This window comes from Desarmillaria tabescens (genome assembly GCF_030435595.1).
Source record: "Desarmillaria tabescens strain CCBAS 213 chromosome Unknown EV420scaffold_88, whole genome shotgun sequence".
Classification (NCBI taxonomy): Eukaryota; Fungi; Basidiomycota; class Agaricomycetes; order Agaricales; family Physalacriaceae; genus Desarmillaria; species Desarmillaria tabescens.
In genome coordinates, this window is record NW_026848387.1 from 66,936 (window position 1) to 82,131 (window position 15,196).

The 15,196-nt window shown below is 40.2% G+C and overlaps 1 protein-coding gene across 1 annotated transcript; it reads left to right on the forward strand.

Moving 5' to 3' along the window:
* Window positions 1–13,956: 13,956 nt before the first annotated feature.
* EV420DRAFT_1486410 (uncharacterized protein) lies at window positions 13,957–14,636 on the forward strand (the record flags this gene model as incomplete). Its single annotated transcript, XM_060470384.1, has 3 exons — window positions 13,957–14,023; window positions 14,261–14,514; window positions 14,571–14,636. 3 exons carry the CDS (start codon window positions 13,957–13,959, stop codon window positions 14,634–14,636), a joined length of 387 nt encoding a protein of 128 aa, XP_060323203.1.
* Between the last annotated feature and the right edge of the window lie 560 nt (window positions 14,637–15,196).

A 15,196-nucleotide genomic window follows, 5' to 3' on the forward strand; every position in this document is an offset into this window, starting at 1 on the left:
TTGGTGTACTTGGTTTATAAGGCAAGAGTGGGCAATGAGCAATTTGTTGATGTTGAACTGATAGAGTTTTAGTTGCATCAAGATAGGGTTATTGTCAGGTGTATCAATTATAAGTCTATGGGTGGAGAGGATGCAGGTGGTTCAACATCTATGCTGTTCTTGTTCTCCACATTGAGGATCTGACCCTCCTCTGCTCCTGTCTCTCTATCTGATGATGCTGTCATACTTGGTGACTGTTGGCTCTTTGCTAGGTACTGATTTATTGAGGGTTGGTGGTACTTGTTCAGTCTCATGAGTATCATGTTGGAGTTTGTCCTCTTGCCCTTGTTTTGTTTTGTGCTGCTGCCATCATGTTTGTCCTGAGTCATATGGGGTGAGACTAGAAAACTCCCCAAGGATGACGTTGTAGCATCACTTGGGGTGTTTGGTCTGCTCATACTTTTGCCTATCACCTTCAAAGGATATGCAGTTTCGGCTTGTGTTTGAACATCATAGGTGGCCCATGTAGTGGGGTCCTCAGTCACAAAGTATCGATATTTCAACTTGGGGTGTTGACTACATACAATGTCAGTAGCTCTAGTGAAAGAAGGATATGCATTATGGTCAACAGTGCTATAGCTGTTGCTTGCTTATGTCTCATTGCCTGCTGCCCTCTGTATGTTCTCTAGTGCTTCAGGTGTGCAGAGCTATGTGGCTGCATTGTCTGAGTTGAACATATATGCCACTCTGCCATTGGCAATTTTTCAAGCTCCAACAACCCTGATATTGTCTGGCATGACATAGAGGGCATCCTCAATGCTAGTGGTCATGCTAGCTAAAGCCTCATTCATCTCTGAAATGACGTCCTTCTCTGATTGCTTGTTCATCTTATTGCGTGTCTCATCTGCCATTGGTTTCACTATAACATGCCAGTTGGCCAGCTTGCCTCTGGTGATGATGTCAGCATGGCAAGAGTCAGAGAATGGGCATGGGGATGATTTGTTGACAGCATCCACATAAGTAGAGGGTTGTGATTGTGATGAGTTAGGGTGTAGCATCATTTGGGTGTTTGTGGTCTGCAGGTCTTCAATGATAGACTGAAGAGTGGCTATGCTTTGCTTTAGCTCCTATAGCTGTTTATTAATGGCCATGCCATTGGTGTTTTGGTTGTCCACTGTGGTCTTCAGCATGTTTGAGCTTTTCTGCAGAATTACAAATGTCATGCAGTACTCAGACTCCTATATGCATAGCACATTGTCACCATTGCCTTGCTGAGCATATGAATTGGACTTCCCAGTTTTAGTCTCATTTCTATAGTGAGCTCACTAAACATGTGCCAAGAGGTGCTCTCCCAACACCCACAGGCTTGTTCTCTATAGATCTAGGCACACGGAACTATCAGTTCTGGCATATGTCTTTCAAGACTTCTTTCTTGGATTCAGAGGCTTCTTGTAGACATGGCAACAAGTGGACACCTCTTGATCCACTACAGCCATTACACCCAATCTTCCCATGGTCCACTAACACTATTTGAAGGAAATTGGGAGAGCATATGAGGTATTACGATTTTATCCCTATTTTTCTTATCTTATCTTATCCTTATCTCTCAGACCCATGATATTCCACCAGTATACCTTCTACCTGTTTATCCAGTTGCTGTCACCTCAGTTCACAGCTGCCATATTCCGGATGACTGATGTTTCGCATGTACTATCATACTTCTTAGTGGTTAGGCAGGAGTCAACTGCTAGTCGAGGGCGGTCTATGGGATATGGTCTATTCAGATGGAATCCCATGTCGATACAGGTGACATGTGCTCTTTACTCTCATTTGTCAGAGGCCCACTTCTTTTAGTGCCCTCACTCCTCATTCACTGTAGAGCGTTCTTCTCATTGCATATACCTCTATAGACACTATTCTTAGTATGAGTCCAACATGTATTTAAGCTAGCCTACACTGTGGCCTTAGACCCCAGCTTTGGCTAAAGTTATACAAGGATAGATACACATAAATACTTCTTGTAATAACTACCTACAACATCAAGAAATCATACCAACAAAATGTCCAAAGGACTGAACCCACCCAACAACCCAGAAAATGCGAGTCTTACTGTGACAATGGCAGAAGCAAAACAGGCACACATGGTCAAGCTGGAGATGTCCATTGAGTGTGCTAAGTCTGTTTGGAGAATGTTTTAAAGTGGAAATCTGAGATCTAATCTGATCTGATCTGATCTAACTGTTCTGTTTGAAGTTCCAGTTCTGAATCTGTTTTCTGGGCACTTCTGAAATGTTTTTAAGTCAAGATTATCTGTTGGAGTCAGTTGGAGAACCTGTACATACAGTTATATAGCAAGCGGGCTAAGTCAGTGCTTGCCTGTGGTGTTCTTTTAGCAAGCTCACTATTGTTTCAATGTGTATCATCTCTGTTTCTGTCAGGATCACTGTCCCTTGTGTATTTTAACTTGAATCTGCCTTAAAGGTTGCATTATGCCAGCAAATGACCTTCCTGTAAAAGTTTCTAGACTTAGAAATTCATTTGAGAAAGCTTAGCTTCACTAGAAGCATCGAGAACCAGAGAAACTCTTCAAGATATTAAAGATTGCTGGAGTCAGGCCTGAGCATCATGCAGGTTCTGGTAGTCACTATGTAGCATCTTAAATTCTACTAGTATATACTGCTGTGTCTGTGTATATAATGTCTAGAACTGGCATTCACTGTATGGATACTACTGTGTAATTCTATCTACCTATCTACCTCACAGAAGGTATTTGCCGAGTAAATAGGATCTTTGGAGATTCAATTTGTCATTGGCTGATAAGTATACAAGAATGTTTGAAAGACATCAGAATCAGTGCTGTGTGGTTTTCAGCTGTGGATGTTGCCAATAGAGTTAAATGACTGACTGATGTCTGCTGCTGAGGCCAAAAGAGGTATATATAATTTAATTTTTTTAGTTTAAAATTTTGGCACCACAAAAATATTATGGGAAAAACTTTAGAGGGTGTTTTTTAAACATTTTCACCCTCTGACTTTCTGAATCTGAACTTATTTTTGCCTCAGAAAATCTGGTTTAGCCAGAAATCAAATTGTTGTGTTTGATTGTTAACAACTGTAATAAAATCAAGAAATTCATCATGATAGGGTTTGCCAATTATTCTGTCAGGAGAAATTGTGCTAAGGGAGCTGTCACAGAAACCCAATTGCTTGGTTAGCACATATTCCAGTAGCATGTGAATTTATTGTTGACTTTGAGATTGATTTATGTGGTGACAGAAAATTGCAATAAAGTTGGTATAGATGTGTGTCTGATGACTTCTACTTTGACTTTAAAGTTTCTAATGATAGAAAACTGTCCTGCTTGTTAGCGATACATCTCTATTTTTTTATTGTTAGAATTATAAGCTTATACATTGACCAGAGCACATGACAATGTTCTTGACTGCTTCTGTGATGACTTCTTTATCCACTATGAAGAAAGGGAAATGGATAAGCAGTCATTTCTTATGCACCTTGTGAGATGATATTTTAGGACTTGTAAGTTTGTTATCATTGTAAGTTTTCTGTTTTGGCTGATGAGAATATTCAGATCATAAACTTTTGTCTTAATTACACAAAGGATTTGGCTGCCACATGGACTGAAAGGATGGAGCATATGAGTGTTGTGTCAGCTTTCCATTTTCATTAAACTAAGTGACTTTTAGCATTGCTGATATCTGGTTGAATCATTTGATCTACTCAAGGACATGCAACCAAAGCAATATTGGAGCCCTTCAGAATTGCACTTACTTATCAAAGAGTCATTTCAGATGTTAGCAAAGCCTAATAACGAGATGACTATGGATCAAGTATAATCATTCTTGAAAGTTGATCTTTTCTAATGCTTGCTAGGTCCTACAACACATACCACTCTGGTCACTAATGATGATGATCAGATGTTATCCTGAATCATTTTTAAAAATCTCTCACTATTCCAATGAGTGGCTCAAGTTCTCAGTGAGTAGAACTTTGGAGTTTTTCAACCTGGATTTGACTAATACTAACAGAATCTGACTTTATGCCACACTCCACAATGAGGTGTCTTTGACATGCTGATCACAATTCAACACTGAAAGAGCAGACATATAGATAAGCTATATGTGTAAGTCATTAATGCCAAAGAGTTGTTTTATTCTAACAGGTTGCAGAGTGACATTTATGATCTGAGGTATCACCCATGAGAATATGTGGATAATGAATGTGAGCAGGCACCATTATAGTGAAAAACCTTTTTGTAGCAGAGACCATGCCCCTCAAATAATCCTCTACAGAAAACAGATTCATCCCCAAATTTCAGCTTCCACTGAATAATCAAGTCATCCATCCTCATCCAATAACTCATCAAGTGTGTTGTATTTGAGGAAACCTCAGTGTTGAAGGCCAATCATGATGAGTTGCATTCCTTTAAATCAAGATGGTTGTAGCTAATTGTGGACTTGGCTGTGAGTTGTATGATTTTATCTGTATATTTTTTTACTGAAATGATGCAGTGGTTCTTGAGGGAGTCATCCATCCTGTACTGTTTCTGTTATAGTCTTGCTGCTTTATTGCATATCATCTTTGGCAGTGAGATGGCAAAAGGCATGCTTCACCATCAGATGCAATCAGATACACTTAGTGAAAGTTGCTTCAATGCTCCCACCACAGTTAATTTAACTGGTGCAGTTATCGATGGAGTTGCCAAGCATGCATGGGAGATGATGCATACCAACACCCCAGCTTTACACTGTAGGTACATGTTCTCTCATTTCTCAGTATAGTCTGACAGGTTGGTTGCAGTGAAAATGCGAAAAAGATGATCTGCTTAACTGTGAAAGAGGCTATAGAGTCACACCCACATCTTCAATCCCTATTTGCAGTCTGAAAATATTTAGCAGAGCATATCAAGTCTTCATCAAGCAACTGGACACTCATTTTAGCAAGTTATTCATTTTATTCAAATATATAGTAGCTAATATATTCTGTCTAGCCTACACTTGTTGATATATGGAAGAAAGACAGGGAATCTCACTTTATTGATGACCTAGATGTGCACCATATCGTTAAACAACTCAAAGTGACAGATACTGATATTGTGGATGACTATATTGTGAACACTCCACAAGATCAGGATGACTGCATGGTGTTGTGTGGAGTGGTTTACAATCATGTCAATGTGAGGTATAAGCAGCTGATTTATCTGATGCATGATGATCACAAAAGAGAGATGATATCAGCAGTGTACATGGATGATCTTCAAAATATGCCACTAACCATATATAAAGAATGTGTTGGAAGTACAGAGAAGAATATATGAGAGAGAGAATTAATTATCCTCTAGAGGGAGAGGTGTTGTACTTAAATACATGTTGTACTACTTCTAAAATTTACTACGGATTACTCTGTATATCTACTTTTGCAGTTAAATGTTTATACTGCTTACTAATGCTGAAACTTCAAGTGCATTCTAGCACTAACTCGGGATTGCTATCCCAACACTCCCCCTCAATTCCAAGTACCTAGAATGCCTGTAGATAAATATTCATGTAATGGTCTTGGTAGTTCTTTAGTGAATATATCTGCTAAGTTCTCCTCTGAGGCACAGTGCTGAACCTTGACTTCATTTGAAGCCATGCACTCACAAACAAAATGATGACAGATATCAATGTGTTTTGATCGCACATGGAATATTGGGTTCTCAGTGAATTTGATCACTGATTGATTGTCGACAAAAATAGTAGTTGCACCATCAGGTGGCAACTCTAATTTGATTAGAAGTGCTCACAACCATATTACTTCTTGAGTTGTGTGTGCAAGGGCCATATACTCTGCTTCCATAGTGGATAGGGCTATGGTGGGCTGTTTCTTTGAACTCCAAGTAACAGTTCCTCCTGCATAGGTACAGACATAACTAGATGTTGATCTTCTATCTGTTCTGTCTTCTCCCCAGTCTGAATCTGAATAAGGTATCAGTTCATCTGTAGTCCCTCCATATGTAATTCCTAAGTCTAGAGTCCCCTTCAAGTAACGGAAAACTCGTTTGAGGGCTATGACATGCTCAGCAGCTGAATTCTGCACATATTTGCTTAATTCTATAACAACATGTGCAATATTGGGCTGGGATCCATTTGCCACATACATCAGAGATCTGACACCAGTATGGTAATATTGTCTGGTGGCTGTGTCAACACCTTGGGAATCTCCTTTAAGGATTTTTTCTAGCTATACATTCGGGTCTATAGGCATTTTGACTGGTTTACAGTCTTTCATGCCCATTCTCTCGAGTACCTTAAGAATATATGCCTTCTGGGATAAGGTAATAGTGCCCTTCTCCCAATTTCTGTCTATCTTCATGCCTAATATATGTTGAATCTCCCCCATGTCTGTAACATTTAACTTCTTCTTAAGTTCTTCTTTCATGTTAGACATGGTTTTATCATCCTGGGTAAGCAATGTCATGTCATCTACATGCACAGCTATAATTATGGGGCCTGATTTCACTTGTCTGATGTATACACATTGATCACTGATCAATCTTGTGTATCCAAGTCTCAAAAATGTAGCTTTTAATTTTTCATTCCAAACTCAGCCAGATTGCTTGAGTCCATATAATGTCAATTTGAGGTGTGCCGCTTTACCACTTTCATCAGAATATTCTGGTGATTGAACCATGTAAATGGATTCATTGAGCTTTTCATTTAAGTAAGCTCCAACAACATCCATTCCATGTATAATCAAGTTTCTTTATGCAGCAATGGCCATAAGTAGGCAGAATGTGTCAAGCCTGACAACAGGTGCATATGTCTTGAAGAAATCAATGCCGAGAACCTGTGAAAATCCTTTCACAACAAGTCTGACCTTGTATCTGGTGATTTTCCCATCACCATCCCTTTTTAATCTATAAGTCCACTTGCAATTTAAAAGTGATCTGTCCTGGGGTAATTCCTCTAACTGCCATGTACCCAGGGAAGTCAATAGATTATATTCTTCATCCATTGCTTTCTTCCAATGATGCCAATCTAGCCTTGTTTTGGCTTCTTTAAGGCTTAATGGCTCATCACTGAGGTTATCTGCAGTCTCCCCCAGACATACATAGTCTGCTGCTATATTTGCAGTTTTCAAAAGTTCCTGTGACATTTCACACTGCAATTCTGGTGGTTTCATGCCTCTTGCAGCTGGATTATTAGCAACCGATAACTTGGTTGATTGATTGATGTGATCTGTACTGATTTGGTCTGTGGCTCGATCACCTTTCCATGCCAAATGGGAAGCTTTGATTTGGTTGCCAGAGCATCAAGGGACATTTCCCCTTTTGATTCAGCAATTTTGGCAGCCATGGAATCATTGGAAATGTCATCATTTCCACCTGGAGTCTGCTCAACATTGTTTCCTGACTCCCCCTTGAGTGATGAAGGGTGGGATACAATATAGTCATTGTCTGTAGGCTCTTTAGTGTTGTCATCAAGGAATATAACATTTCTTGAGGTCTGAATCTGTCTGGTCTGAAAATTATAATATCTCCAGGCCTTAGATTCATCTGTAAGACCTGTAAAAATGAACTCCCTTGATTTTGGGTCAAGTTTTGATCTTTTGTTATCTTGCTGCAGCACCCAGCACTTTACTCCAAACTCCTGGAGTGTTGAAATGTCCAGTTTCATGCCCCAAAACACTTCTTCAGGGGTTAGATCATTTTTGATGGCTTTAGTCAGTGATCAGTTCTTCAGGTACGTAGTATATGTCACTGCCTTAGGCTATAGGAATTTCGGCAAGTGATGTTCTTCTAGCATAGCATGCACATGCTCCACAAGGGTCCAATTGACTCTCTCTGTGATTCTGTTTTGGGGTGGAGAATATGTGGCAGTCAGTTTCAACTGAATGCCATTGCCATGGAGGTATTCCTTCACCACCTCATTAATGTATTCCTTCCCATTATCAATCCTCATAAACTTCAGGTCCTCCCCTTTGTGGACTTTGATGTATTTCTGGTACTGCTGGATTTTCTTTTGGATCTCCATACCTTCTTTTGACTTGAGAAAATACAACATTGTCCTCTGGGATTTGCTATCTGTGAAGCTAATGTAATATCTTTCTCCATGGATACCCTGAGTTCAGGCTGGCCCCCATAGGTCTGAAAATGTCATTTCACCTATTCTTGTGTATTCCCTTTGAGCTTCTTGCAGAAACGGCTCAACATGATGCTTGGCCTTTATGCAGGCTTTGCAATCCTTCTGGAGCTCAGCTGACTCATCCACATCCATACCCTTGACCATCTTCTTTCTGAATAGTCTCTTTACTGATCCTATATTTAAGTGGTCTATCACATTCTCCCCAGTCTGAATCTGAATAAGGTATCAGTTCATCTGTAGTCCCTCCATATGTAATTCCTAAGTCTAGAGTCCCCTTCAAGTAACGGAAAACTCGTTTGAGGGCTATGACATGCTCAGCAGCTGAATTCTGCACATATTTGCTTAATTCTATAACAACATGTGCAATATTGGGCTGGGATCCATTTGCCACATACATCAGAGATCTGACACCAGTATGGTAATATTGTCTGGTGGCTGTGTCAACACCTTGGGAATCTCCTTTAAGGATTTTTTCTAGCTATACATTCGGGTCTATAGGCATTTTGACTGGTTTACAGTCTTTCATGCCCATTCTCTCGAGTACCTTAAGAATATATGCCTTCTGGGATAAGGTAATAGTGCCCTTCTCCCAATTTCTGTCTATCTTCATGCCTAATATATGTTGAATCTCCCCCATGTCTGTAACATTTAACTTCTTCTTAAGTTCTTCTTTCATGTTAGACATGGTTTTATCATCCTGGGTAAGCAATGTCATGTCATCTACATGCACAGCTATAATTATGGGGCCTGATTTCACTTGTCTGATGTATACACATTGATCACTGATCAATCTTGTGTATCCAAGTCTCAAAAATGTAGCTTTTAATTTTTCATTCCAAACTCAGCCAGATTGCTTGAGTCCATATAATGTCAATTTGAGGTGTGCCGCTTTACCACTTTCATCAGAATATTCTGGTGATTGAACCATGTAAATGGATTCATTGAGCTTTTCATTTAAGTAAGCTCCAACAACATCCATTCCATGTATAATCAAGTTTCTTTATGCAGCAATGGCCATAAGTAGGCAGAATGTGTCAAGCCTGACAACAGGTGCATATGTCTTGAAGAAATCAATGCCGAGAACCTGTGAAAATCCTTTCACAACAAGTCTGACCTTGTATCTGGTGATTTTCCCATCACCATCCCTTTTTAATCTATAAGTCCACTTGCAATTTAAAAGTGATCTGTCCTGGGGTAATTCCTCTAACTGCCATGTACCCAGGGAAGTCAATAGATTATATTCTTCATCCATTGCTTTCTTCCAATGATGCCAATCTAGCCTTGTTTTGGCTTCTTTAAGGCTTAATGGCTCATCACTGAGGTTATCTGCAGTCTCCCCCAGACATACATAGTCTGCTGCTATATTTGCAGTTTTCAAAAGTTCCTGTGACATTTCACACTGCAATTCTGGTGGTTTCATGCCTCTTGCAGCTGGATTATTAGCAACCGATAACTTGGTTGATTGATTGATGTGATCTGTACTGATTTGGTCTGTGGCTCGATCACCTTTCCATGCCAAATGGGAAGCTTTGATTTGGTTGCCAGAGCATCAAGGGACATTTCCCCTTTTGATTCAGCAATTTTGGCAGCCATGGAATCATTGGAAATGTCATCATTTCCACCTGGAGTCTGCTCAACATTGTTTCCTGACTCCCCCTTGAGTGATGAAGGGTGGGATACAATATAGTCATTGTCTGTAGGCTCTTTAGTGTTGTCATCAAGGAATATAACATTTCTTGAGGTCTGAATCTGTCTGGTCTGAAAATTATAATATCTCCAGGCCTTAGATTCATCTGTAAGACCTGTAAAAATGAACTCCCTTGATTTTGGGTCAAGTTTTGATCTTTTGTTATCTTGCTGCAGCACCCAGCACTTTACTCCAAACTCCTGGAGTGTTGAAATGTCCAGTTTCATGCCCCAAAACACTTCTTCAGGGGTTAGATCATTTTTGATGGCTTTAGTCAGTGATCAGTTCTTCAGGTACGTAGTATATGTCACTGCCTTAGGCTATAGGAATTTCGGCAAGTGATGTTCTTCTAGCATAGCATGCACATGCTCCACAAGGGTCCAATTGACTCTCTCTGTGATTCTGTTTTGGGGTGGAGAATATGTGGCAGTCAGTTTCAACTGAATGCCATTGCCATGGAGGTATTCCTTCACCACCTCATTAATGTATTCCTTCCCATTATCAATCCTCATAAACTTCAGGTCCTCCCCTTTGTGGACTTTGATGTATTTCTGGTACTGCTGGATTTTCTTTTGGATCTCCATACCTTCTTTTGACTTGAGAAAATACAACATTGTCCTCTGGGATTTGCTATCTGTGAAGCTAATGTAATATCTTTCTCCATGGATACCCTGAGTTCAGGCTGGCCCCCATAGGTCTGAAAATGTCATTTCACCTATTCTTGTGTATTCCCTTTGAGCTTCTTGCAGAAACGGCTCAACATGATGCTTGGCCTTTATGCAGGCTTTGCAATCCTTCTGGAGCTCAGCTGACTCATCCACATCCATACCCTTGACCATCTTCTTTCTGAATAGTCTCTTTACTGATCCTATATTTAAGTGGTCTATCACTTGGTGCCACTTCTGCTATGATTGGGCCGGTTTAATTGCATGGGCTTGAGTTATTTCTAGTGTGATGATGTCAAGGCTATACAGCTTTGAAATCTTATCTCTATGACCAATTGTCTTATCACATGGTGAGATAATATCCATCCAGAATCCTTTGAATTTGAGTTCAAACCCAGCATCCATGATGCACCCTAGCAAAATAAGATTGAATGGTGCCTCAGGACAGTGAATACAATCCTTCAGTGTAACTGAAGTAGTCTTGTCCCCTTCAACCATTTTAATCTTTACTGTTCCCCTTTCCAAGCCTTTTGACTTTCCTACATCAAAAACTTCATGTCCTGGGGTCTCAACATAGTCAGAAAAATGCAATCTGTTCTTGACTATATGTTTAGTTGTTCCTGAGTCCCCTAGCCATGATGACCCTGCAAGCATAACAAGTGCAGTGTCTGTAGTGCAAAATGCATAATCTTCTTCATCCAAATCTGATTTGACAACATGTGCCTGGGTCTGGCTCTTCCCTTTCCCCTTCCATGACTTTCCAGAATTCTTCTTTCCATTTGGGCAGTTTGCCCTGGTGTGACCGGTTTCTCTGCATTCATAACATGTGATTTTTGAGTTGGACTTCTTCTTGCCATGTGCTGCAAGTGTTGTGGTTGGATCAGAAGTCTTTCTGGAGAATTTGGGAAATCAATTTGTAGAAATCTTTCAAATCTGCAGTATCCACTGATGAAATGAATGAATTCCATGATTCCAAGAGTGATGTAAGCAGTGTAATAGAGAAGTCCTCCTCCTGATAGGACCTCATAGTCCTAATATGTTCCTCTATGTTTCTTCTTCACACTGAGCTCTAAAGAATTTCCTTCTCACAAGGACAATTCTCATGGGTCCCCTGGACTCATACATGTCTTTTAAAGCTTTCCAGGCTTTTGCCAAAGTCTTCAAACCAGCAATATACATCAGCAGGCTGTCTGAAACCTGCAACCTTATTGTCAAAAGAGCCTTCCTGTTGCTCTTCTTTCAATCTGCCACCAGTGCTGCTTCTGCTGGGGCTGGAGTGCTTCCATCTGCATAATCAATTAGATCTAAATTAGTTAGGATATTGATCATCTTGATCTTCTATGTCAGATAATTTTCTGGGCCCTTAAGAGAGTCAATTCTATAAACGGACTGGCTTTCCATGTGGTTCTTTATGTGCACATAATGTACAAAAGTGTGGAGTAGGTAACAGTGTAAGTAGTTCAGTTAAGGCCAGGGCCCATAACCTGTTGGAAGTACAGAGGAGAATATGTGAGTGAGAGAATTAATTATCCTCTCGAGAGAGAGGTGTCGTACTTAGATACATGTTGTACTACTTCTAGAATTTACTACAGATTACTCTGTATATCTACTTTTGCAGTTAAATATTTATGCTGCTTACTAATACCAAAACTTTGAGTGCATTCTAACACTAACTTGGGATTGCTATCCCAACAGAATGCCATCAGGAGACTGACAAGCCCATTGGCCTTCCTCAGATTCTCCATTTGATGCTGGAGGAGGAGTCAAAATATGAGAATCATATTGCAGCATCAAGAGGGGAAAAAGAAGCAGAATTGGTGGTAGAACAGATGGACCTTAAATGCAATCTCAATGATGCTCTTGAGGCTTCTTCAGAGAAGTTGACAGAAGACAAAATGATGAGATGCCTAGGTTTAGTCTGGTGAGTTATGTTTCTTTTGATGGATACTTTGAATAATGTTTGTCATAGAATGTGGATCAAATATGAGAAAGAGCCATGTGGACCACAGCAATGCCTAGTAGTATGCATCATCAATGAGACCTTGGATACAGACCTGTGTTTCAAGTTTTATAGATCAACATACCAGTCTCAATTCCACTACAATCATAATCACCTTCCAGATCTGCAATGGCAGCAAAGAGGTTGAGTTTTTACAGAGTAGTGAGAAAGACAGCGAGAAACTCAGCCTGTGATCCACTTTCCTCCAGGGACACACCTCTTGATAAAGTTCTTGAGTATAATCTGTATCTATTTTGAAATGTGAATATAATACATATGATATTGGATGTAATCTTGAATTTGCAGTACCCTCATGGCCCTGCCAAGCAGGGCAAACTGTTTATTGGCAAAAGAATTGACTATGTAGGGAGACAATGTGCACAACTAGCAGGACAGTCACATCACACTTGCTATTGATTCTCATCACATGATAAACATGTGAATATGTTTCAAAACTACTTTTGATAAACTTGGAGAGGCTGTCTTCTGAGAAAAAAAATATTATTTACTGAAATAAAAATGCATACATAGACTCTGTGAGGTTTCCCATTGTTCACCAAATCCTGAATCAGATTCTCACTCTTCCGTGTCAACTCTGCCTTGTTCAGATTGCTTATTCAGCTCTGGCAATGATATACATGCACAGAGAATGAGTGTCCACTGACTGTCTTATATGCTGAGATCATCTGAAAGGTATTGAAGAGAGCTTTCAAATGCTTTAACAACAAAGAGAAACAGCCTAAAAGTGAAGAAGATATGCACTGAACAAAATGATACCTAAGTCGGACAGTGATAGTAATGATCAGGGAGCAACATCACAGGATGGTACAGATAAGGGACACTAAGGGAGTGTCAGAATATGTCAAAAAAGAGCTTTAAGGGAGTACCAAGTATGTAAGGAAGCACCCATTCAAACTCAAGATAGCTTGAATATGCTCTCCATTCTCTGCCAAAACAAAGATCCTGCCATGATTCTGCAATAACAAGGCCAATTTTAGCGAGTAAGAGGTCAATTTGAAGCCACAAACTGAGGCTTTTGAACACTTTTAGATGTGAGAAAACAGGTGAAAAACAATGGAAAAATCTTTGTCACAAGATATTGATCTGAGCTTATGAGATGGAGATTTGATGTGGAGGGAGACTGTAGATATGTGTGAGTTCAGAGTTAAGGTCTAAGACTAAGGACTAAGATAAAATGACTGACTGAGCCATGTCTGGGCACCAGGAAGATCTGTGAGAGAGCAAGGTGGTGAGATAAGAGAGTATTCTAATGGGTACTTGTGATATGTATTTGTCACATTAAGAGCCATACCCACCATCTAGGCAGCACCCAGGTGTCACAGATACTGTGACATCTATAGATGTGTACCTGCCAGGTATGGATGTCAAATACCTAGCAATTGTGAAGATCTCTAGATTGTTATGATGAACAGAGTCCAGGCATCAATTTAACCTCACAGTTCTGACATCAGCTTCCAACACCATGGCTAGCAAGTGGATAAACTCATGCACAGAGTCTGTGCATGCCAAAATGACCAATGCCGAGACCGGTACTTCCCACAAGGCTTCTACCCCATGCAGGATCTTGAATGCAGCACATGGTTGTCATGTCATGAATTCTGACTGCCAACTGCTCTCAGACTATACTCTATAATCATACACTCCACTCCTCAACCCAGTCCATCCTCAGCTTGAGATGCACCAATCAGCAGCACATACAGATTTGTCTGATAACCCACAACCTTGTCCCAAGAACTGATCAACATATCCATCTCTCAAACATGGAGCTTGTGGCAATCAGGAACCTGTACCTGCCCCAACCCTGCACATGGATGTCCAGTGCTTGGAGCTTGACATAGCCTTGCATCTGGATATCATTCTGAGAGTACTTGTAGTAGTGCATGCTAGGGCTGTATATCCAGCCACCAAAGCTGAGGAGGAGTTTAAGGTGCTGTTTGGCTTTTTTGAGGAGGTGGAGAGCTTGAGAGAGAGGTGGAAAGACATACTTGGAGCTCACATTAGGGTCATTATAGCTATCACTGTCAGTGCATGCACAATTGAGTTTATTACATCTAGCTCACTCTTCTCTGTTGGCAGAAAACACCACACCACCAGAATCTTGTCTATGTTCACAGTCTCCAATGCTTGCTTCGCACCATGTGACAGGTGCATTTTTCTTCCACAGCCTTAATGCTTGATCATATCATCTTACTTAGAAAGCCATAACTGCATTATAGAAAGCTACTGACAAACATACAAATAATAAATTTTCAATAAAATTCAAACTCCACTGTTCCTTCCCATAACCACCATTCAAGATGATGATTCTGCAAATTGCATCCACTTGCTGTGTGAGCTGAACAAGCTCATGCTTATCTTGTATGGTGCTTTCACATGGTTAAAATTTTTCTTATGTTGGTGAAACACATAATAAACATTCTCAAAGATTGCATGGCTAGGACCCTAATACACTGCAAAAGAAGAATGCCCACACTGTAAAGTTATAGAATCAATGGAACACATACTTGTGGAGTGCTTTATTGAAGGACAGGTCACACTATAGGGCTTAGCCCAAAAACTCTGAGAGAAGACAGAACAGATATGGATCTCTCCTACATATGGCTTAGTGCTGGGTGCCATACTGGTATAAATTAGGGTGGTGAAGAGAAATGTGAATATGGCAGCAACAAGATTATACTGGATAATGATGAGAGAGATGGTGT